Source organism: Penicillium brevicompactum (assembly GCF_028827555.1).
Source record: "Penicillium brevicompactum strain IBT 35665 chromosome Unknown utg000003l_segment0_segment0, whole genome shotgun sequence".
NCBI classification, from domain to species: Eukaryota; Fungi; Ascomycota; class Eurotiomycetes; order Eurotiales; family Aspergillaceae; genus Penicillium; species Penicillium brevicompactum.
This window is the reverse complement of record NW_026623206.1, coordinates 4,934,417-4,959,363: the sequence shown is the minus strand read 5'-3', so window position 1 is coordinate 4,959,363 and position 24,947 is coordinate 4,934,417. Positions and strand designations below refer to the sequence as shown.

Genomic DNA, 24,947 nt, shown 5'->3' with positions numbered 1-24,947 from the left:
CATGCCCATATGTCACCTCCCCTAACATCACCCAAGGCAATGTTTGTAAAGATGACAACGTCACTATTGTTCACTATTGTTCTAGATCTTGGCTCACTCGCTCTCGCTTTCGCTCTTTGTGAACCGTTGATCCCTAAACTCTAATTCCCGATCTACCTCGAAATTTCATCCGAAGGATAATAGGAGTTCGGCTGTTATTTCAAGTTAGATCCAGGCTCCAGTGTTTTGTGTCATCCAAAAATAGCTGTAGCTTCACTCCATTGGATGATCTCGAGCAAGGTTGTTGTTGGCTGACCGACACTCAGGCTACGGTGGGGTGGGTATTTGTAAATTCGAGACCATGGGCTTGCGATGGATATAGACACCAGCTCGTGTCTTTCATTCACTTGGAGGTGTTACTGTGTATTTGGAATCAGATGAGAAGTCGATTACAGAATTAAATGATGTCTAGCCACAGTTTATCGATGATTCAACCCTTCACTTTCAACGATCTAATACGCACATCCGATCTCTCAGCCTAAGCATATTGTGTCTCTAAACGAAAAGTATTAAAAGAGCCTATCCGAACATGCAGGAGGCACCGATGGTCACCCACACCCTTGCAAATGCTCTTGCTTCGCATGTGCTTATTGAGAAACCTTCATTTACAACCAAACCACCTCCACCTTCCGCTGATGTTACTCCTCCGTCCAGACATATTACACCTCATAAATTGCTGGACACACACGATTTGAAAACCGTCGATATGAGGCTTCAAAGCGAGCAATTTTCTGACATCAGAAAAAATTAAACGTCCTGTGAGAAGCCCTGAGCCTCTTGTGAATCCGGGAAAGTGTGGGCCAAATTGAATGATGCAGAAAACTTGAGGAAACGGACGGATGTATTAATGCTACCAAGAATAATATTCTCTCTTTATTTATGAGGTACTGCATGTTAAATTAATATACCTTTGTCGCTTGTCTATCTGACCTACAAAGGTGTCTTTCTTTCTCCCTCCATTAGAAGCCCGGCAGTTGACGTCAGATACAGAGCACCTTTGAAAGGCCAATAAGCTCACTTGCATTCTCTCCAAACTGTTGAGATAGGTAGTTGTAATATTCTTATTAGGGTTACTATCAAAAGTGGGAAACCCGTCTATTTAAATGTACATCGCTAGTCTCGCCACACAAGCTTTGACCACCGTGATACTCAACATTATCAACGACCGTCAACGTTCATCAACACCCAACAACGTTCATCAACGTTCATCAACGTTCATCAACGTTCATCAACGTTCATCAACGTTCATCAACGACCATCAACGCGACCATCAACGACCATCAACGCGACCATCAACGACCATCAACGACCATCAACGACCATCAAGGTTCATCAACGCCCGGTCAACACATCCACGATGCACCAAAATACTGACCATTTCTTCGCTCCACGCCCCTGATGGCAAATACATTCTATTGCGGCGGGAAGACTAGCCGACCGCAAACCATGAAGACAGGAGGGTTGGGAATACCGCTCTCGATAACGAAGGTTGAATCTTCAAGTTATGATTTTGATATTGGTTTGCTTCTATCTAGGGCTCATTTTATTTCTCCAATGATGATTTTGGAATACAAAATACATCGTCAAGATGGTGCGCAGGTCTTTGCTTCTTCGAGTACTCTTGATACTCGAATACTGGTCCCCAGCACCACGAAGAGGTGCCAGCACGGGCTAGAGGGGCTTCATGTCGCAGATGTCCCTGCGGAGACTCTTGGTGTCGCAGATGTCCCTGCGAGGCGCTTTGTTGAGGCAGGACCTAGTCTGCGGAGAACTTGGTATTGTAGCGGTCTCCTGCAGAGAACTTGGTAATACAGCGGTCTCCTGCAGAGAACTTGTTAACGCAGCGGTCTCCTGCGGGTCTCACTTGTCATCACAGCGTCCCCCTGCGGAGTTCACTTGGTAACGCAGCGCCCCCTGCGAGGATTGTTGTTGACGCAGACCTATCCTGCGAGACACATTTGATAACGCAGAGCCCGTCCTGCGAAGCACCTTCTTACACTCGCGGGGCTCATGGCAGCGAGGGAGCACATTCTTACATCGCTGGGCTCGTCGCAGCGACAGCCGTGGCCACGGAGGCGCTCAAGCCCGCAGGCAAGAGAGGGACATCGTGACACAGCGGAGTGTGAGGACCGAAGTCCCGATTTTTTTGGGCTGGGAATCTGGACCCCTTTATATTTTTTCGGCTACGTCTCGACCAAGGAACCAGTTGCGCAGATGGTAGCGAGAATCACCGTCTCGTTATTGGCGTTGAAGACATTTGAATAACGTTGAAATGGTGTTAGGAGACTTTTTGGCCTACAGACTCAAGTTTCAACCTGGATTCATTGCTTTCAAAACCTGCGTTGAGCGTGATGAACCATTATCATCACCTGTTGAGCAGAAAGTAACGCCGCAAAAATCTGATTCCTACATATCACTCAAGCTGCAATTGAATGCCTCAACGCGGTGGCAGATTACTTTGCCCGTTTTGACCATGGTCAATAGCCATGGTCACCGTCTGTTTCATGAGGGTTGAAGTGCTTCAACAGGTACCGCAATAATGGGTTGGACAATGTGGCAGACAGTCACATTCGATTGTACCGGATGTTGGTCGTAGGACGTGCCTCCCATTGATCCAATTATAGTCCTCTTTGTCTAATTCTACCCTCGCACTACTCGAACGGTACTTTTGTATGTCCTTCGCAACCAACTGATGGTGCCTCTACCAATTCTTTTGCTACCTGTCGATACAAATACTACGAACATACTCCCAAGTCCATGTATTCGTTGTTTTCCTTTAACAGAGAATCAAAAGTCTATACCTTGTTGGAAAGCCTAGAATAGAAACCCGAGTCCAGTTTCCATGATAGTGAAGTGAGTCATTTCAGGTACCATGGCTCACGAGCTAGGTTCTCGTGATCGCCACCCCCTCGCCAGATTGCAACGCTACTGTCACCTTGATGAGTACCTAGATACAAGAAGCGCCGGTTGCACCGATCCAACACCGCGCGTGAACGTGAACCGACGCAGGTATGGTAGTGCGATGCAGATCCCTGCGGCGACCCGCGGGACAGTATATCAAGGAGGGTCTATTTTTGGCCCCGGAGAAGAAATCGGAACGATCAGCAAGGGTCCAGACATGATCCACAAACCCAAACCCGACGGCCGTTAGGGCACAATGGAACAGCGGTCTTTGTTAGTTAGGAGGTATTGCTGGGGCAGGAGACTATTTGGAATATCACACAGAGTTCTGGCAACAGAGATCTGATCCGCGGTTCAGTTGCCCTCGCAAGAGAGTGATTGGTCCTCCGTCGAGGGGAAGCAGCTGCTATCTTATCTGGCCTATAGAACGTTCTAGAAGCTATGTCTTCTGTCCTGCACCTTCCTCGCAGAGAGTAGACTCTCTTTGAGCCCGACCCATCCTCTCCATCTGCCAAATTCGGTCGCCAGTCTGATGTTTCTAGCAGATAGCTTTCGAAATCAATGCCACCTAAGTAAGGACACGATGGTAGATCTAACTAAATAAAGTCTCCGGTTTGTGCACTAGAGACCGAGAAACCGATTGGTCCCGGCCGACCCACAAACTTTATTTCAAGCAACCAGTGCATCTTGACCATTTATCTGGCGACCGAGATAATTTACGAATAAAGCTGTTTCCCTCTATAATATACTATATTTGGCCAGCGTGAGACCTTGGAGAGAATACCTCGATTTTCCCTCCGATTTTCGGACTCTGACAGATTTAATCACGCGAATCTAACAAACAAGTAGAGCAGAAGCCTATAGATAAGCTTTCGATTGAGTTCAACCTTGAGTCCTTGTGACAGCCGCATTCTCTCACCGAGCGCGCGTTTCCATATTTCATCAAAACTTTAGCTGTCGATTTGATTCGGGATTCGCCTACTGATCGACGGGCCCGCTCATGATTCCACGGTCTGCGCGAAATCTATTTCCTCGTGACTTGAGTCTGCCAGTTTTGGACTGACTCGGAAAACCTTTGCTTCTCGTCAAATATGACTAGTGCGTGGTTCGAAAATAAGTCCTATGCCTCAGCTTCTACTCTACAGATCAGTCTGCCTTCGACCACCCATCTAACCGAATCCTTTTGAAGATGCAAGCACAGATAATACCTCCAGCTGACAAGGTAATTTTGTAATTTCCTAGGTAGCCCCCTTGCTACCATGTCCCGATCTTGTTCCGAGGACACTAATAGTTCTGTTACTCTTTATACACTGCCCGCAGTATTTTCGAGGCCGCATGGGACTCCAATGACATAGTGTTGGATTAGAGACAAACACAAAGGATGTGCAAGTATAGCTGATTTATAACAGCACTTTAGACGGTAACAGAAAAGCAAAGTTTGACATCTGGGACACTCTCAATGCTGTTGTGACTCCAAGGAAGAGTGATTTTTCTTGTTTTTATAATTACATGAGGGGATATGTACAGCCACGACTGAATTTCTCACGCTGCGGCTTTCTTGCGGAGCTATCACGGGTTTTTGTGATAGCAACGTGCACCAGGGCTAGTGATGGAGATAGTTGGCCTCTGTTGCTTCGTTATCACGACGTAAACCGCATGACAACAAATTGTTGCTAGTATAAGCGTTCTATTCACTGCTATTAAAGCTTCCTGGCTGCACAAACACGATGCACATAGTCCCACATTGAAGAAGACGATCGAGTTTCTCTAGGCCAAGACAGGATTGATACTCGCGTCGCGCGACCTTTGACAGAGGATCAGCTTGTAATGAGTAAATGATAACCGGTGATACCAGGAAGTGTATTTCGTACCTGATCTAGCGGTTCTCGTATGACTTGATCCATTGCTGTCGGTCTGGCTCGCCTCGGCCGTGAGGATTGTTTCGAACCATTTGTCAATGTTGCTTTCGGCAGAAATGTTGTGTGGGAGAGCCGACAATGAAGCCCTACGGCCGACCAAGCCACGAACTGATTTTGATTTTTTTTGATTGCCTGAACGATTAGAAGATCTGGCGTCAGTGGGACGACACTTCCGCAGAATGTGGTACTTCTTTCCCCGTAGAGACTCAGCGCTTCGGGCCACGCGGTGTTGTTCGTAATATGCGTCGGAGCGGGCTTTCCATGACAGCTCCCGGTGGGCATCTATCCAAGAGAGAAGATTCTTCTCCTCCCATTCCGGCCAGCTTGATGCGCTACGTGGTGAAATGGTGATGCTCAGGCAAGTGGTAGAAGAGGGAAGAACGCGTGAACAACACAACACAAAGTGAACTCGGAGGTGTCGGTTTGTTGAGTTGAAAATCCATTCATTCCTCGGTCAACTACGAAAGACCCTACCGTTGCATTAAAAAAGACCCTTTTTGGATGTCGAGCCATGGCTCAGTCTGGTGAGCTGGTCTCAGACCCTCGCCATTCGCCAGTCCAAACATGCCCTCATGTTATTATTGTACCCTTGGAAAGAAGGTGGCTGTGTTGAGCAGCGACGTTGAAGCGAAAAATGCTGGGTGTCTTACTTTCTTGTCCACACAGCATGGTTCTACCGCTTCGTTGAAACACGTTCTTCTAATCTGGCTTTCTTTTCGTACAACATTCGCTGGCCTTTTCCATAGTGCACATGAATCATCTATCAACGTTGGCTTGGCAGACAACGTGGAATTCAGTGGAAAAACATGAGGGCCTAAACGATGAAAGGTCTTAGATAATTTAGTGAGTCATGGCTTGAGATCCATTCTAAATAAAGCCCCGGTTGTGGAAAGTATGGCTGGGAGATAGTTGAACTTGCGCCTCCCATTGCAATCAAATAAGTGGTCAATTCCGATTACACGATACAAATATCTATTAAAGCCAGTGCGCCCTCTTCTTTTACGGTACACTCGAGCAAACTCGGGAACACTCGCCGTCTCCCGTGGCTAAAACGCGAGAATGGGTAGAATTCTCAAAGTGTCCCACACTCATTGACGACAAGACTTTCCCAGAAGATTGCAATGTGCATTGTCCTTGTCGTCCTCCAAGCCCGAAGATACCCGCAATCCGTCGAGGTCCGGGGGAGGCTATACAACAGGGGACGACTCTTTCCAGAACAGAAACGATTGCTCTGGCGACGACTAAAAGAGCAACTAAGCGGACGAGAGTGAAAGTGAAGCCTCCCGATGACGGAAACTGATGTCTGGACACGAAGCGGACTTGAAAATACCCGGAAAGACTCAGCTCGCTGGAGACAGCAATACGCTTTCTTTCAAATGCGTGGCGAAGTAATTACTCGCCTCATCACAGAGTATGATTTCCTGGTTCGTCCGCTGACAACGTCATGACTAGCTAGCCAAATGAAGTCAGTTCTGGTTCACCTTTCCTTGAGAATGAAAAGCAATGATGTTCCATACAGGCCAATTGAGATCTCATCGTATGATCAAAGCTACTGGAATGAAACCGTTCGCAACGAATTGGCTGAAATAGTTGCTCGATTGGCGGTCATGGAGATTGTGATTGGGAAGCTGCCAAACAGGGTTCAAACAAAACTACAGAGGGCCAGAAAGCTGGTCGATCCCTGCGTCAGCAGTAGTGATGCAAACTAAGATATACTTGGAACGCAAATCATTACCGACCCGATGCCTGCTCGTATTTATGTATTTTCACAGCTCTCCTTACTGTCGCCACATTGAGATCGATATTGTTGCAACCATATAGGTAGGTCGGCATCTCGATCAATTGCCTGACGGTACGCGACAATGGAAAGGGAGCCTTGCTTATCCGCAGATTGAATGAAACCCCTCTTCGCCTTTATGCCTATCCATATACGGGTTTGTATATGTTTGATCATTGGCATATGTGCGTAGTAAAGCAGATTGATGCGGAATATTGCATTCTAGGTACATAGTCCCGTATACAAATATTTATCTATAAAATTCTTAGATTGACATAGATATCCGTTACTGAATGGATGTTTGTCTCGCAATCGCAGTTCCTAACGCCCCTAGAGTCAAAAATGCCAGCACCTTTATAAGCAGCATCCTTTCAATAGAATGTAAGCTTCCACATCTCCGGCCAGTCTTTTGGATTTCTCCGTGCCGATGACTTCAGTGAATCTTCCAAGATAAACGAGCGCTATTAAACCATATAAAAAAAAAAAAAGAAAAGCTGGAAAGGACGCATCAGAAACACAAAGATATTCCTCTCTGGTCACTGTGATTGTATCGGCATCTGCAGCAAACTTGATAAATTGGTATAACAGACGAATAAGAACAGTCACACTGACGCAGTAGAGCCCACATATCTCACTTCCAGTTACCGAAAGCTTTACCCAGATGTAATAGGGAGCGCTACTAGGCTGAATGTAGAAGACACTCACGGCAATGAGATGAGAGTTGTTGAATGACAAGAGCACCAAAAACTAGATGGATGCTTTTTCGCATGCTATCATAGTTGCTTGTATTCCCAGCTCGCTAACGCTAGCAGTGGCAGCATTGGATGCGTGGGTTCCCCGATCGTACTAGTACTTTCCAGTTGTGGACATGGCATGAAAATTCATGCCGTTTCCAACCAAGCGCAGTCCGCACAACAATCTGTGTCGGACGAAATCTTGATCTTGTAAGAGATTGATTGCTTGAGATGAGAGCTAACACTATTTGGAGTGTGAGGGAGTAGCCCTTAAAGCTTAACCCTAGTCCATACCAGAAGGACTAGCTTCTATTTTTGGCGTAAGATCCAAGCCTCAGAACCTTCTGTTTGGGGCTGAGTATAAAATTACCCCACAGTCTTGGCAATCAGGGGGCCCAGAGAAGGGCTGATAAGGTAACAGCTGGCTGCCCTTGATGCCGAGCAAGTTGCGTTGATGTTATTACGTTTGGATTTGAACGTTCACTACATGCGGAACGTGCTCTCTGGTATACGTATACCGCCTCTAGGAATTCGTATACAAATACAACGGCTCCTCCAAGGATTTGTCTACGGGCGTAGCCTAAGGACGATTGATTATAGCAAAATTTACATATCTCTATGCATATTACATTGTCACCACTTTTGTCCCATTGGGCTCTCTAGGGCGTCTAGGTGGGCGGACTGGGTGCCCCTCAACCCGCCCACTAGACACCAGAGGACTGTCCAAACTGGGCTCCCAAGGACCGGTTTGGACATGTCCATCCATGGGCCAGCCATATGGACATTGGCGAGGTCTACCCTTATCTGTTATATGGGCTTGCCGCTGCGGGCGACCGCAAAAGAAATTCTGGACCCAAAAGAATGAGAATGGTATAAGGACAAGCTTTAAAGACATTTATCCCTCAACTCTAGTTCCAATAGTGACATGACATCCATTAGCACAAGAGTTAGGCAATTCTGCGAGCAGGCCCCTCCGTATGCCCGGGGCATATAGCCGCAGGTTATGTAAAAACTGACAACACATGCAGTGTCGAGGTAGATAGCTGGCTGATCCACGCCCACAACCACTTCCTTGTTTCTGTCTCTCGTCATCTTCGTCAACTATCATTTGCGTGAGGTCTGCTCCAACCAACTCCAGATTTCAGCCTTGCTCTTGGACTTCTGCCCGGGGGTCACGTAGAAGCAAAGGGTTTGCTGTTGGTAGCAGTGTGAGCACTGCGGCCGAGAGTGATCGCAGAAAGCATCCGACTCGCGACAAACTTTACAGTCTAGCAAGTTGTCCTGAAGGGGTTGCATATAAAACTGTCGATGAACCGGGCGCGAGTGGGAAGGGGATTCCGGCGACAGGGATATGTCATGTGGGACTGGAGACTGCCAAATGGCAGGACGGTCAGGCGCTTCTGGTGAGGTCATGGCCGGCTCGACCGACCATCTACTAACGGCCGCGCTGGCTTTGGCTGGGACATCTGTCTGCGCAGTGCACTGTCGCGAATCACTTTTGGATTGGGAGTGCTTCCTTATGTTTGTCAGTTTCCTGGAATCTGAGACTGAGCTTCTTTCGACTTGCCGTGACGCCCAACACGCCATTTTTCAAGGTGAAGGCAGTGGTGTGTAGGGACGACAACTGTTGTGCCGCTGAAAAATCCGGGGAAGATGAGGGGAAAGATTCGACGGAAACGGCTGTCCAGCTCTTCATGAAGCTACTGAAATTTGTCATTTGTTTTGCGGTAAGCAAATATCAAACTTTAGCTTGATCCTTCATCCGTACGCTCATGTACGCAACACCCTCGCGCTGAGCAACGAAGAGAAACCCTATCGTCGGTCGCGGCGATCGTAAGTCCGCTCGAGCCGCCCTACCTGCCGTCAGTGGTTGATTACCACTAGAACCCGTTTCGGAGAGGATCTACAGAAGAGGAGCTTACATACGACATTACCAGGAAATGTCGAGTATAGTGGACCGCAATATTACTAGTGTGCTCGGAGATATTTAGCTATCATATTCGATAGTGGTTCTAACCAGCCAATTGAAATAGATGACGACTCTGTTCTTTTATTACCCCTAGTTCTAGCAGTGTGTATGGGGTTTACAGCTGACTAAGATTAAAACATATTCAATACAAGCATGTGGGGCATCCTCAGTAATTTTCCCTCGACAGATTGTTGTGGCCTGAAATGTAGGTGTCTAAGGCGATCAGTCACACGTGACCAGGTTATTGTGGCGCCTCCCGTACCCTTGACCTTCACGCACCTCTTTATCCGGCGACCAATCTTAATGTTCATAATCGTTTCTTCGATGACTCAAGGTTCCACCATGTACCAATCCATTAATGAAAACCCTCTTGCTCAGGCAATATTGCTTAATCTATAGCATGGATGAATCAAAAACCTCAAGTATCCCAAGACAAAAGACAGTTGGCCTACTTTGTGATCAACCAAATCAACTCGAAAGACGACGGCGGCTATAGGGTCCGGCATTGACGACGGGGAGAGGCTAGGTCGCGGTTGTTCGAGCTTTGATCGACCTGGAAAAGGACCAGAGAGACCCTGGTGCAGGCATTCGTACCGACCCCAGATATTCCATGACTGATACGGAAGCCATTCTGAAGCCATGTGGTTCTCGCGCCTGGTTGCGGACGGCGGCTTCATACCACTGCTGGCCAACTTGGTCGGCCTGCCGTTGCCGGTGCCATCTCGCGCAAAGAAATTCTTTAGCAATACCGCAGAGCTTGGATTGCAAAATTGAAATGTCGCAACGGCTCTCTGGCGAGAATGTTCAGCTTCTGATGGCCTAACTTGGTATCCTGACATTTGATTGAGTTTTTGCACGGAGAGCCTTTGCACGGAGCGCCTTTTTTCGTCGTCCCACAACAGGAGCCAGGACCGTCGCTGGGGCTGACTTCTATCTCACAAACAAGAAAGGGATTCCAAGGCAGCATGGTAGACATTGAGGTGGTAGTCAAAGGCAGATACTGCGTCGAATGGGAGTTGGTGTTGGGGAATCTCTGCGGTGTTCCCTCGCCAGCTTTATATGCTATCGCTGTAGGCTCCTTGCCTAGATGTCTGCGTGGATGCTAACATGGAATGCTTCCTTGAAACAGTCGATGCGTCGAAGAATGCATTTGGATACAGTATGCGCTGGTATAGGCCGATCAGTGGCCTGCGAGAAGAGATATCATTCCAGATCACTGCTGCCCAAATCAGCTACAGTTATGACTGTAGATTGCGATGACCATGCATTGGCAGAAGGATTGGCAACTGTTGTTGGTAGCATAGTCGGCAAAATTGAGAGATACTTCCTTACATTTCGAAGTGCATGCAGGTCGTGATTTGCCTCAACGCTTATGGCGATAGATGCGTGAAGTGGTACTGCGAGAGATTCGGTCTCCCGGGGCCCTTGACACGCCACTAGGAACAACTTTGGTGTTCCCAGGAGCTAGACTTTAGAAATTTTCCACGAACATTGTTGTCAAGGCTTTGATGCTCCCGTGCGATTGCTACGCAGCTCTCAGCGGAGCCACAAGCTACGCTCCTAGCGGGCCATGGGAGTTAGCCGAGGCGAGTATATAAAGGCCTCCCATATTCAACTTTCACAACTCTCACCCCACCCTCACCTACACTTCATTTGCTTCTAGCTCCAATCCGCTGTCCAATCATGGTTTGTTTCAACTCATTCTTACCGGGCTTACCGATGAGCTAATACATTATAGCCGAACATCAGAGACCTGCCCAACGAGCTTTTGCTGTGGATTGTGTCGCATTTGAATGGTAGTGCCATGTTCGCCCTTGCAAAATCGTGCAAAGACCTTGATTTTAGACTCCAGCCCAGCATCTGGAGATATAACATCAAATTCCAGAACAGCAATCGATTGCACCTGGCCGTCAAAGACGACAATGTTGATCTTGCGGCAGCTTTGCTCCAGCACAATGCCAACATCAATGCCTTTTACCGAGGGAAAGCACCTTTGATGAGGGTGTTTCAATACTCTTCCGCCGCAATGCGTGAGCTCTTGCTGAAACGTCGAGAGCTAGACATCAACATTCAAAATCAAGCGCGCGAAACTGCGCTGTGGTATGCCATACACTATGGAAATTACTCCATGGTCAAGAGACTTTTAGAACAACCCAAAGTCAGAGTGGACATCAAACACAAACACGGCCGAACGGCGCTCCACCTAGCGGTCTTCGCTGGTAGGATAGAGTTCGTACATCTTCTGCTGTCAAGAGGTAGCAACCCTGATCTACAGGATGTTTCAGGCGACTCGCCGTGGGCCTGGGCACGCCAGTTCAATAGACCCGTGATGAAAATGATTCTTTTCAACGACCCCGACTCCGACTTGTTTCTTGGAACTCACTCATCACGGGACACTCCGCTACCGCTGCATCAAGCAGTCGCCCATGGTTCTGTAGCCGCTGTCCGGCGGCTTCTAAGACGAAAAGACCCGGTGCTAGACACCCAGGACCGGAAGGGTTATACGCCGATCCATCTCGCCATCGAAAGCAATCGCACTGAAGTGGTCGATTTGCTTCTGAGTCACCCGCGTGCCAATGTGAACTGCACAGACAAAGACGGAAATATGCCGCTTTGGCTTTCTACTTACTCGTCTTACTATGAGATAACCGAAAGGCTGTTGGCCGAGAAAGACATCGACGTTAGTCTTATTGGGGGCCATGGGAGATTCGAAATGCCGTCTACATCTCTACACCACGCCGCGGCCAGATTGGATACCGTGCTTCTACGACGGCTGCTTGCGGTGCCAGAGATCGATCCGAATCTCTGCGTTGCAGGTCACTCTCCAATCTCCATTGCCGCATGTCACGGACGCGTGAACACGGTTGCTTGTCTACTGAATATGGGGAACGTGGAGATCAATGGGAGGGGTTCAATAGATCCGCCACTTTGTCGAGCGGCTACACACGGCCATCACGATGTGGTCAGGCTATTAGTGCAACAAGGCACACGTCTGAACATCAATGAAAGCACGATCGCATCTCACGACACTGCCCTCTGCATTGCTACCCGTGGTGGTGACTTGGAGATGGTCCAGGCACTATTACTCCATCACCAAATTGATGTCAACCTCCGGAATGAATATTTTAAGGATCCATTGATGTTGGCAGTCAAGGATGGTCATTTCTCGATTGTTAATGCTCTTTTGGCAAACGCCAGACTCAAAAGCTTCAGTTTGAAGAGATCGCTTGAGCTAGCAAGAGACGACTGCACCCAGAGGGCTATTCAGAACAGAATGGAAGTCGACAACTCTCGTCAAACATTGTTGAGGCGGTCTCCGGGGATGAAGTTTGGTGGTTTGTACCGTTAGCGACATCTACACCTGTCGTGATGCAATACCAAAAGGCTGTTCTCAGCATCACTTGCCGAGAAGTCTCGGAATTAATTATTTGTATCTCCCCGCTGAACAGGTTTATTCACAGTAATGCCACGTTCAGCTTCAACGAAGTCTAGCTGTTTTATACCATCCAATCCATCAAAATTGCACTTGCAAACTATCATGAGGAGGTATTTCCTACAAATTTTTGTCTCAAGGCTTGGTCTGTTGCCCATTTCCACATTAAATTGAGCAATTAGTGGTGAACAGCAGGTGAGATCGAGCGTCAACTAACCGTTCACTGACTCTTTTAAAGACGGTCGAACTCAGACCGGAACGGACATGGGTGGCAATGACAGCAGCCTCGGAGTGGCTTTTCTCAGTCTATAAAAGACTCTCGAGCACAACATCTCTTGCATTTTATTCCAGAGACCACGATGGACCATCCGACTTCACCTTCCTCGTGTGACCGGCCAGCTAAGAGACAGTGCAGGGCTTCCCAAGACCCAAAAGATGAGAACAAGTTGCAAAGCCACCCACAGCAATCTTCAGATGCTGCAACCATCGAACCCGAGGTCGGTCATACCCCCCGATAGCAAACGAACAAGATCACTAATACTACATAGGTTCCAGTGCGCACACCCTGTTTCCTTGCAGCGGAGTTCATGAAGCTTCTACACTACAACGACGCCCTGGCTACACCAGCCCTCAAACTGCTCGACCTCTACTTCTGCCTGTGGGAATACTACGTTGTCAAATCTGCCGAGAAGATACGACTCGAGGAAGAGCAGCGACAGCTTCAAGAGTCAAATGAGTGGCTAGCAAGCAACAGCGACATCCTTCTACAGCTCTGTGATGGGCAGGCATTGATATTGTGGGATCGAAAGCGAGCAGTTCGAGCACTTTGCAATGGCGTCGTTTCAGCCTTGCATGCGAGCGATACTCAAGCCTGTCATGTTGATGGGCCTTGATGAGACCTCGGTGTTGTTAAGCGCTCGTGGGCGATAGCGACACCTGAAGAGTTCTGCTATCCACTGCATTCTATCCCAAATATCATCCCTCTTTTAGAGGCCCATATAACCGCCGGTAATTTTTGTTGGATTTGGTGACGGGGTGTCAACGTTTCACGCCTGTTAATTCACCAAGCGTTTGGTTTTCAACAAGTTAGCATCTGGCCATCAAGTCCTCCTAATTTCCATAAACTTGCGTTATCAAGATATATCAATTACCTGCTTACCCTGCGGCATTCTGCCCCTCCCAACCCTCGTCAAATTGCTACTTTCTTCACTTCTATATTTCACCGCTAGTCTTCGCCGTCAAGTCTTGAACAAAAATGTACGAATCGAACAAGAATGGTCTGTACCCGTTATTTCGGTAATTGCCTTGTGTTAAAATTGGTAGACTGTGATTTGGATTTCGACCTTCACGCCATCTGGCAAGACTCCTCTGGCATACCGATGCCGCCCCCTGTCTCGCCACCGACCCCGGTAAGGCTCGACAGATTTCCTCGGATGAAGGTGAGCCTGCAGGATATGGGATTCAAGGTTCTTCCGTGATCGAATGCTTTGTGCACCCCACCTACGACAAGCTGCCGGCCTTCAAGTGGATGGGTCCAGATCCTCTGTCCATGTCTACTCAGGCTAGCGACATGTTCTTCTACATGTCAGCGTTCGCTTTCCCTATAGAAGTGCACTGGATAGAGTTTCGACTAGTGCGATTTGACCGGAAAACTGGCGAGAGGATAGGAGAGCGCCTGTTCATCCTACCCAGAATTGAAACGGCCCTGGGGAATCTCTGTCGGGTACGCGGACAGTTGCTAGACACGATTGCCCGGCCTGATTTTGGGGCAATAGGCACTAGTTTCCGACTTTCCCTGTGGCCTCGTATGGAACCTGCATAATACTCGAGTCAATCGACACTTTCCCCGCTAGGTACGCTACAGACGACACTGTCCCTGAATCCGGAGTTTCTTTGTGCATAATATATTGGGTGATTGCAATTGAAACTGGTCCATAAGATGGGCGATTGTTCGCAGACACAAGGAATATAAGCTTCTTTTCATGGTGTGATTCTCTTTCAATTCGACGTCATTGTAGTATTTCTGCTTTTAAGTAATATGAAAGATGATTCCAAATACACGTAGCCGATCCCTCATTCTCCTCTTGCGTTATCCAAGAACTCTGCGAGATAAGTCTGGAAGGGTGATTCCAGTCATCAAATACGCTAACTAGCTTCTCCCGAGATAATTCCAATGCCTGCTCAAAAAAGCGCAGCCGGAATAGCTGCTTATCATGGCGAACCTGAAGACTGTCCCTCTCTTTTCTCAGGATCGCACCAGCTTCCTTCAAAACAAGGTTGTCCTGCTCTAGCTTCTGGCCATCGATGTGCTTGGGCACGCATGATTCCCATTGACCACAGCATGGCTGGCGGTGTTCTTTTCTATTGGCTGTTCAACCATATGGCTGGTCCTTCTTTTCTGCTGTTGCATCTAATCTTCAAGCCGTAGACCATCATCAGGCTGGGGAGAATTGGCAAATTGTCTATATGGTCCATGACTGTTGGTGACCTGCGACATTGCTTAATTTTATGTTGCACATTCTATGGTAAGCGGAACTGCTTGATCGCTGTGTCCGAGTCATGGTAATATGTGTTCGTGAGCTCCTAAATAGTATACGACCTCCAAACTGCTGTGGTATATAGGATACATTATTGTTGTCCTCATGCGAATAGATAGGAACACGGGAATTTCGTCTTTGTGAATATTACTCAAGTAGAGCAAGTCTCCCTCCATCGACCCAGGCTACAACGCTACCTGCAGATGTTCCACAGTGAATCCCTGCTTTGCGATGAGACCTGTGGGTCGGTGTACATCCTTCTGATGGGCTCCAAGACATCCCGCGCTGAGAATGATGCATTCACTGAGCAAAACTCTTCACATTCCGCTTGGGCTTGGCAAGCCTTTTCAACCAAGGTGCAGATTGTGTCCTTGAAATTTTGGAGCACTTGATGCACAGAATTGTTGGAGCGCTCGGTGCCGGTTTTGTGAAGCCGTTGTAGTTCGTTGGACGTGTGCTCCGTGAGGTCTTGGAGTAGCTTGAAGAGGGCATAGCAATCACGGTAATAAGCATTCTGTGCTTGCTGTTGACCGATCTGACGTACAATTTGTACAATGTCTTCCATTCTGTTTGTTTGTCTGAGGCGCTATCATGCAAGAGAGAAGGAATAATCACATTTGATTCTCAGGTCCTGCCTTGCATAATGAGGAACATCAATTACACAAATGGAAGTTGAGCAGTTTGGATCTCGTTGAGACTAAAACATTCTTTGGCAATTCAACACAGAAATGCACTTTTCTAAGGTTCTAATTGAACCTGTGAGTGGTGGTCATTAAAAATGTGACGGTACCTCACTTATCGCTCTGGTGATCAACACTGCACAAAGCATTATCTCAACCCTTCAACCGTCTTAACAAACACCTATTTTCCCAGGCAATGAGTGCAGCTACAGTCAAACACATTTGTCTATAAGACCACAAGCTCGCCGAAGAATCCTGCCGAAAACGGCCAGTACACTTACTTTGACTTTACAGAATGGACACTCTCGATTATCGAAACCTGCGCAACTGTGCCATCGGTGCCATCATAGGCATGCTCGGGTTTTCCTACTTTGTGATTGACCTATTAATGTTCTTGGTCTTTCATTTCCCTTCAACTCAAGAGTCAATCCCATACGCTCTAGCAGTGATCGCGTTCGGTGGAGGAATTGCCGTGTGGTACTTGTGTGTTGTCTTCCAGAATGTCTTCAATGCATTTCACAAGGAAGAAGCGACAAACGGGCAAGCTTCGATGTGGTTTGTTGGTCCGTTTCTGGTCTGGACCGCAGCACTTCCGACGATTGCCTTTCTCTTTCCGGCCCAACCATTGCTACAACTTGGATACACATCGGCTTTCACCATGATCGCTGTTGGAAGCATCTCTGACATTTATCTCAAAGATATAGATACGGGGGTATCCTCCGGTCGATTGTCTCTCCAATTTGCGTCATTGGGCTTGTTGGCCTTGGTCACGCGTTGGCTGAGCCGCTCCACGCTCCCTCCCCACTGACCGCTGCATTTGGCCGACTGGTGCTCATCAACCTATTCGGCTGTGCTCTGTACGCTTTGCGCCCTCTTGAGAGAATTGGGATGGCCCAGTCTTGGCAACCCAGTCTCCACGGCATGTATTTGGTCTTGACATACAGCCTCGTGCAGTATTCCAAAGCGGTCGTACAGGTGGCAATTCCTTACATGTCTTGATGCCGAGCTGCGGGTACTCTTGGGCAATAGCTGGACCAAAGAGGCCAACACACATCAAACCCTATATCCGTTGTCTGATCCAGGGGTTATTATCGGTATTCCTTTCTGTAGTCCTTTCCAGTCTCAGGATCTGGGTCCCAATCACTTGTTGAAAAGAAATGCATTTTGTTCGACGGTGCTAGGATTGTCCCAATTGCATATAGATCACCCTCAATACTATCAGTCATACCATAGTATTTTGTCAATTTCTCTTTTGCAGCTTCCAGAGAAGAGAGCATCATTTGTTTCCAGTAAACCTTCTTCCGCCGAAGTTGAGATATTGACGCTTGTTGTAGATCCTGAAGACAAGGTGGATACTCGAGTCTTTGGTACGACATACCAATGTGGTGAACGTGAAAAAGGGCTGGAGGATACAAAGTAGATAGTCAATCTGTCGCCACCCCTCCGAACTTAGTGCGAAACAGGGTTGATTGAAGTCCACACAGTACGAATTGTACGTAGTATAAACCCTTTTTGCCCGCCGGAGCATTAGGAACGTCGAGTTCCATCTTGTACGAACATCCTGGATTGGGAGGAGCTGTAACTGAGTGTTGGACTGGAGGTTTAAAAAGTTTTCTTTGCGTTGAGGGCTCCCGTTGATAAAGACTGCAAGACCCCGGACCTACAAGTAATAGTGAGTATTATTCATAGTTCATAAATAGAAGCATACCTTGTTTAATGTATCAGCGATCTCATGTTTCTGTTGGCGCGAGCGGAGTTGACGTAAACGATCGTCGGGTAATTCTGACTCGGGATTATCATTCCTCGGCGAAGCCTTGATCTTACCAAGTAAATCAAATAGACTCAGTTGAATAACATGGGCGAGACAAGGCACTTGAACAATTGTCGAATCTATCTCCGGGTCTGACTGTAGATCCTTTATTGACTCATTCACCGCTGTGATAAGTGTCTTATTATTAGACGCATTATCAGTTGTCACCGCAAGTATACGGTGAATGATCTGGTGCTGTTGTAGAATCCGAATAACAACTTCACCAAGGTTAACGCCAGAATGAGTACCAGAAATTGGCTCAAAGCCAAGAAGTACCTCACGATACTCCCATTCCTGGTCTAAAAAGTATCCTGTGATAGCCATGAATGCATGTTTAAATGGTGAGGTCCAACAGTCAAGGGCAATCGACATCTTTGCATTAGGTGGGAGCTGTTGTAGAGTTTTTTGTTGAGAATCTTTGGCGAACTCTTGGAGACGCTCACGAATGACCTTTCTTGATGGGATGTTTGGTAGTGTAGGTGCTAGTCGGGCGTAAGAGATAAGGTCGTGGAATTCTTGGTGCTCAACAAAGAGGAACGGTAAATGTGATACGGTGATCAGGTTAAGTAGCTTCTGCTCCCATATTTGTTGTGTAAAGGTAGGTGCTGGTCTTCTCTCGGCCTGAAATATAGTTAATTGAGGATTCGTATTAATATTCAACAAGAAATATAGACTAAACATACTGCGTCACTAAGTAGCTGATGGATACTACTAGTTCCCTGGAGTGCCACTCGTTGTCTACACCTTGGACCATCAAGATGCTTCTGCATTGTTGATGTCCCTGTATGATTTGGAGCTGGATGCGCGAGGACTGTGCGACAACGTTTGCACATAAAACCTGGCTTTCCATCTTTGGTGTTTGCAACTTGTTGAAACCCTTTCCAGCAATCCGCACGACGTTTGGTAGGACTTATATCCCAACTAAGATTCTGCTTTGACCTACCATAGCCAGTCTTAAGCCACCAATCCACGAACTCCTTTGTCATTTCTGGTGTACAGATAATAAACTCGATAATACGGTCAGGCTTAATTCGGGTAAGGGTGTCTGGAGCGAGTGGTGTAATGTGTGACTGAGGGCTTAGAAGATCCGGAACTGATCCAAACTGGCTTTCAGATTGGTATTGGCTCTGGCTCTGGCTCTGGCTTTCGCGTTGGGAGAGGGAGTCTTCGGGGAGGAGGAAATGTAGCGCGTTATATGACACCCCGTCTGAACTATTGAAGTGAGACGATGGGTAGATGTCGGATAGCTGAGACATAGTTAGTTCAGTTAGCTAGATACCAGAGAAGAAGAAGATAAAAAACGTACTGATTGCTTTACATGAAAAGATACATGATCTTCTTGGGGCCTCTGTTTAGCCCTGCTCAGGATGTCAGGATTGATCTATCATGTTTAATACCTATAAGTAGATCCTATTGGTTGGTTTATTTAGTAATCTGTATAGTAACCCCACCGCACCTCACTACACCTTACTGCACCTGAGGGGTAAACCTGATTAAACCTCACTGCACCTCACTGCACCTCACTGCACCTCACTACACCTCAGGGGTAAACCTGATTAAACCTCACCGCACCTCACTACACCTCAGTACACCTCAGGTATAATTCTCAGGTTGAGAAAATATTATGATCAGAACGGCTAAGTCTAACAATTGGGAAGTTTGAACTTGATTCATGATCTATGTGTGTTAGATATTCTAAATTCCTCAAGACAAAATGATAGAAGAAGATTTGACATTTAAAATGATATTAAAATAATGTGATTTTGACAATATCTTAAAGTCCCCACTACAAAACTTCAGTTCTGCTTTTGAAGATACGTAAATTAAACAGCATACTCGATATATATTTCTACAACTTTACATGGTATTTTGTCAATAACTCTTATTGACCACTTCCAACGTCTAAATTATTTGTGTTTACTTAGGGGCTATAGGTAACAGTAACTACTGTTTATTTTTACATAAGTATTCATTCATAAATCCTTATATTCATAGAGTATTCAATGATATGGCTTCAGGGCAACGGAACAAGTGTAAAAAACAGAGATGAATCATCCATTTTATTCAGCCAAAAGGGGCAAGGTGTCAGAAATTTATGCATATGCGGGTTGATGAGGGTAACCTTGCACCGAACCTGTCGACCCTCAGGTTCGGTTCAGGTGCAGGTGTAGGTGCGGTACCTCCGCACCTGTGGGCGGTGTAATGCCAGGTCTAGTTCAACCGATCTTTAACACCTACAATCAATCACCTGATTCTATTGGACATGTTCAGTACCAGCCAGTACATCAATTCCTCATCCTGACAAATTCTTATATAGCTACCGCAATACACGCCGTTCTCTCGATCGTAGCATTCGCATTTGAGCTGCGTGACTTAGAGAATATAGAATTTCATTCCTGTGAGCAAGACGTAAAGATAGTTTACTAGGGATATTGTGAGATAATCGGGAATATTGGTTTGCCATGCAGTGAGACTTAGTCCTAGTGCTTACGATCTTTGCATTTCACTAAGGAACTCAGGGCATATCGAGTAGCTGCGAAAAATGAAGACTTGTTAGCGAACGTAGGCAAGACAGTTGTACGTTTGTAGAGCAATATTTCCGGTGGGAGTCCTGACGTCGATTACTGCGATCATCTTTGAAATCCAAGATAGCGGATTTAAGTATCGCAACTTGAACTCTGTAGTCGGTGAGACAAAAAGCTGGCGTGACGCAAAAGAGTGATGAGGGGTAAAACGTAACAATGACATAGTGACTAGAGACATTCTGGTGGTAATACATAACAGCGCGTAGCAGTAAAACGATAGGCAAGGTGCAGGGCTCGGAGCAATCATAGCAGAATAGCGAGCCCAAAGGAGCGGAAATAGCCCTACAACCCTAAAGCCAAGCCAGGCCAAGTACGAATCAGGCAACAATAATGCAGGTACCAGGGCGAGCAGGGGCGAATGGGCGGCGCGCGTGGCAGTACAGTCCATACATAGTTAAGCCACCTCTTTTTGCAACGTCTCGCGCGCACGTACATCCGCGTTGATTAGTTCCCTTTCTCTCACTTCGTTCGTTTCAGGGCACTACTGGATTGTGACCCACACAACTCCACAACAATACAACTACCTTACACTTGCTACAAGACCAGGGCCCCATTTTAAGTGCACTAATCCTTATTAGGATATAATTCCGCCAGTCTTACATTCGTTCTTGCTAAGTTGCCGTAAATTACAGTAATCTCACCTCAATTCTGTTTCTCTGGGGCTTCCCTTGGTCAAGTTGGAAGCCAGTTTTGTTGGTTTTAGATATTGCTCCACTAAGAATCTAAAAATATCATGCCAGCGCTAGGATACTCCAAGGTCTTTTGCATTAAGTCAATACTGTTCAATTGGTCTATTTGGCGAGGGCTAGGTCATTTAGAAGGCGCTTAATAAATCGATAGACCCTGTTCTTAGATATGTGGGGTGATGTATATTTGCAAGCATTCCGATGAGGAATCTGATTTACGCAGATGTTAATCATATTTGGTGTGTGGGTGGTGAGTATATATATCAAGCCTCTATATCCACCGGGTGACAGTTCGTTCCTGTGTATCATTTTGTTTCTGGTAGATGGGCATACAGCTCAGTTGAGGTTAGCAGCCTTGGATCCGAGCATGAAGCTAGTGGCAAGAATCATCGAGTTCTCGGGACAACGCTGTCAATTTGTGTTTTTCTTTGGACCTTGCGGTGCCGCAAGCTTTAATGACAGCATCACTAAGACAAAGGATAAACAGCCTTCATTGAGTTCAGCTGCACCTGAGACTCTCCACTCCTTTGGATAGAGTTGATATTTATATATTAATGTTCGAGGGGGTAGTTAACCTAGGAGTTGCCCCTGTTCAGCTGGATACTACTTGGCCGCTGCTTTGTTCATAGGCAGAATCCTAGAAAAATGTGTGCAATGTGAATAAATGGGAATTGTTGAATAACAGCTTGTAGGATAGCGGCCATAGATGGTCAAGGGTGGTGCCAAGAGAGCCCAGTGCGCTAGAGACATGCGCATAAGCTGTAGATAGAGATCGATCAACTGCCTTATTATTGTGGATCGATTCGCAATTATACATTTGTATGCATCGGGCTGGAGTCATTTTCGTTGCCAGCACCGCTGTCATTGGTGGGAGAGGCGGATCGCGGCGAGTCTATGAACCCGCGCCATCTCCGCCAGCCCTCAAAATCAATCAATGCCTGCATGCAGCCCCATTCCGTCACCTTCTGCTCAAGCCATGGAAATCTCACGGGCTTTTTTTGTAGTTAGTACTGACTGCAGTAGAGAGACTTGGGGTTATTAGAACGTGCCTTAGTCAAGAAATCATTGCATCCAGCAGCCAATGCATCGTGACGGTCGCTTTGCAAGCTGCTGGCCGTCAACGCGACAATGACCACCGGGCTACGAAACACAGAGATATTAGCCAGAGTGTCCTCTTCAATTGGAGAGCGCTGAGATCCCGGTCCCTTTTCCAATGGAGACTTTGCGATAGGGCTTGAGACACTGGAGCGACCAGAATCTGCCTTAGAAAAGACGCCAATTCCATTCAGTCGCTCGAGCCGCCGGACCTCTTTAGTAGCATCCAACCCGTTCATGATGGGCAACTGGAGGTCCATCAGCACAAGGTGGAAACCGCCCTGTCGCCATTTCCGCACCGCCTCTTCGCCGTCAGCTGCAAACTTCCAACGTACGTTCAGTCGTTTCATGAATGCTCCCAGCAGCTTCTGATTGATGATGTTGTCCTCCACGATGAGGACATTGATTGGCGGTACAGTGCCATCAATCAAGCCGCCAAGGGCTGCACCTGGAGATAAACAGTTTTCCCTTGTTCGAAGAGATAGTGGAGATGCGGCTGGTGCAGGGGACGTGTGTGTTTTTGCCTTCGGTGACTCCGTCGTTAGTGTGGGCGATATTGGGGCAGTCGGGGCCAAGGCAGCGGGTGAAGTTTCGTCATGAGAAGAGTTGCCGGGCTCTATGGATGTCAATCATTATGTCCGCCAGAGAATAAAGATAAAAGCAGAATATCAGCATACCTGGCATGGTGGGTGGTTGACAAAGCGTCACTGGCGAATCTGAAGTATGCTGCGACCCAAGGCTCCCAGGCGACGGCAGCGAAGGGACCACATCAGTAGTAGATACTGAGCGAGATGGCGGTTCGGCGCCAGCTAGCGAACTTGATGGGCGCGGAGGTGGCACCGTTGCATTTTTACTCCCCAATTCAAGAGGAAATGAGTCGCCATGCTTGCCAGACTCCGAATTGTCGTGACTGTGAAATGTATAACGTGGTGATAGCCTCGGGTCATAGCGCGTGGGCACGTCAATCACCAGCGCCTCTTCTATTGTCTGGCCACCAGGGTAGTATGTGTCGAGCACAGATGACAACATTTCATCCGGGTTGAGGAGACGCTCTTGTTGGGCCTGTCGGTTCAAGTCCTGCCGAGGAGTAATTGTGGTCATTATATCAGGAGAATCAAATTTCCTCCCCAAGGAATTGGCATATTTCCTTATCACCTGGTCGCGCAGCTCATCTACAACAGCATTCTCCAAATATGATACCAAGGTCGCGGAGCAAGCCGATCGCTTGACCCAAACACGGCGGGGCGCCATCTCAGCGGGAGCTGGCAAGTAGCCGCTACCCTAGCGTTTTTGTAAGGTCGGCTCAAAAAATCGTTTATCAGATGTTATTATGACGCTGGTAGAGATAGTCGGCGGATGGGAAGGGTGGGAGGAAGGAGATCTTTCTATCGCAGGCCGCTCGGAAACAATTTGCAGACTCGGAAAGTCATTGCTTGCTTTCGAATTTTGGAAAAAGTGGTTTGGAAGAAAGCCAGATTGTTATAAAGTTGGAGCGGGGAACTTTTGAGTGGAAAACGTTCTGCGGCAAACAAAATAACTTCTATTCGTACAAGGTGTGGCTTTTTTGTCTGAAGTAGAGCAAGCAAGCGGCAGGTTTGCGGGTGATTTATGTCATCACTCGGTCACGGGACAGGTACCGCACTAAGCAGGCACCATTCTTCTTGCGGCCGCCTCGATGCACGGCTCCGTCTACAAGGAACCTATTCTTTCGCGATGTTCGAATACTGAGACAGACAGTAGTTTAGCCCATTATGCCTTGGACTTTATATCGGTAGACACATCAGCACATTACTGGTGCAGAGTGTCGACTGAGAGCAGGGCCTAGACGATGTGAACATTCCAGTCATTCCTCGTCCATGCCTCCAGTGGTCACGAGGAAGGGACAGATAGCTTGCGATCGCATCGGTATAGAGGAGCTCGAGCAGACAAGTTTGCTCGCTTCGCATTCAACTCGAGTGACGGGACTGTAAGGGGCGCTGTTGTACGATCCGAGTCAGTAAGGCTTACCACTTGGACGAGATTTTATGATTTACCTGTTCATGAAGTTCGCAGAACGTTTGCTTGACACGAAACGATCAATCAGCTTCGTGGTCATATCATACCGACGAAATAACTTGGAATTGTCTTCATCAATGCGTCACCATTCATGCCATATTGACATGATGTTGTATCCAGTTTGTCGCACTCTCCGGTTGTCGCTTCGAAGAAGGCGCGCTGGGTGTACCGGGCAATTTCTGAGAGCCAAAGGCGCGTGACGAACCACCTGTGACGGGAAAGTGTACAGCCGTAATGGGATAAAACCTCGTGATGGGGACAATTTATAAACTTCGCCGTTCATGGTGTGAGGGCGGTGAGGTTGAGGCGGAAGACGCGATGGATCACGCGTCGTAGTGACGTGGTCTTATCTCCGATCCGGCGATAGAATTCCCAACAGGTATGTTTCGCAGTGGCGATGGCTGCTATGGGCTATGGTGCTCGTGTTTTGGAGCACAAGAATTGCACAAATATTTGATATAGCGCAGCAGAGGGGGCGATGAATCACTCACATTGCCAGGAAGAATGGACATCTCACGCTCGCAATCGGATATTCGCACCTTTGCTTGGATGCTGCTTTGATTCACTCCAGCTAGGGCATGATGTGTGGTCTGAAGTAACGGGGCCATAAATAGTGTGTAGGCAGTGGCTTTGTGCAGAGCACCAACGGGGGTGCTGTTGGAGACGCGTTGAACAGCGTGTCGAGTCTGCTGGGAGGCTCAAACGAAGGTGAGAAAGGTAATCCAGA

The 24,947-nt window shown here is 47.4% G+C and overlaps 3 protein-coding genes across 3 annotated transcripts; 1 reads left to right on the top strand and 2 right to left on the bottom strand.

Moving 5' to 3' along the window:
* Window positions 1–8,748: 8,748 nt before the first annotated feature.
* On the top strand, window positions 8,749–8,985 carry N7506_005545 (uncharacterized protein; the record flags this gene model as incomplete). The annotated part of the gene is made up of 1 exon (XM_056954839.1): window positions 8,749–8,985. One exon carries the CDS (start codon window positions 8,749–8,751, stop codon window positions 8,983–8,985), a length of 237 nt encoding a protein of 78 aa, XP_056813728.1.
* Window positions 8,986–18,361: 9,376 nt separating this feature from the next.
* N7506_005544 (uncharacterized protein) lies at window positions 18,362–19,055 on the bottom strand (the record flags this gene model as incomplete). The annotated part of the gene is made up of 2 exons (XM_056954838.1): window positions 18,362–18,420; window positions 18,743–19,055. The coding sequence occupies 2 exons, from the start codon at window positions 19,053–19,055 to the stop codon at window positions 18,362–18,364; spliced, it is 372 nt and encodes a 123-aa protein (XP_056813727.1).
* A 2,824-nt stretch (window positions 19,056–21,879) lies between these two features.
* N7506_005543 (response regulator) lies at window positions 21,880–23,416 on the bottom strand (the record flags this gene model as incomplete). The annotated part of the gene is made up of 3 exons (XM_056954837.1): window positions 21,880–22,062; window positions 22,204–22,781; window positions 22,843–23,416. 3 exons carry the CDS (start codon window positions 23,414–23,416, stop codon window positions 21,880–21,882), a joined length of 1,335 nt encoding a protein of 444 aa, XP_056813726.1.
* Window positions 23,417–24,947: the final 1,531 nt, after the last annotated feature.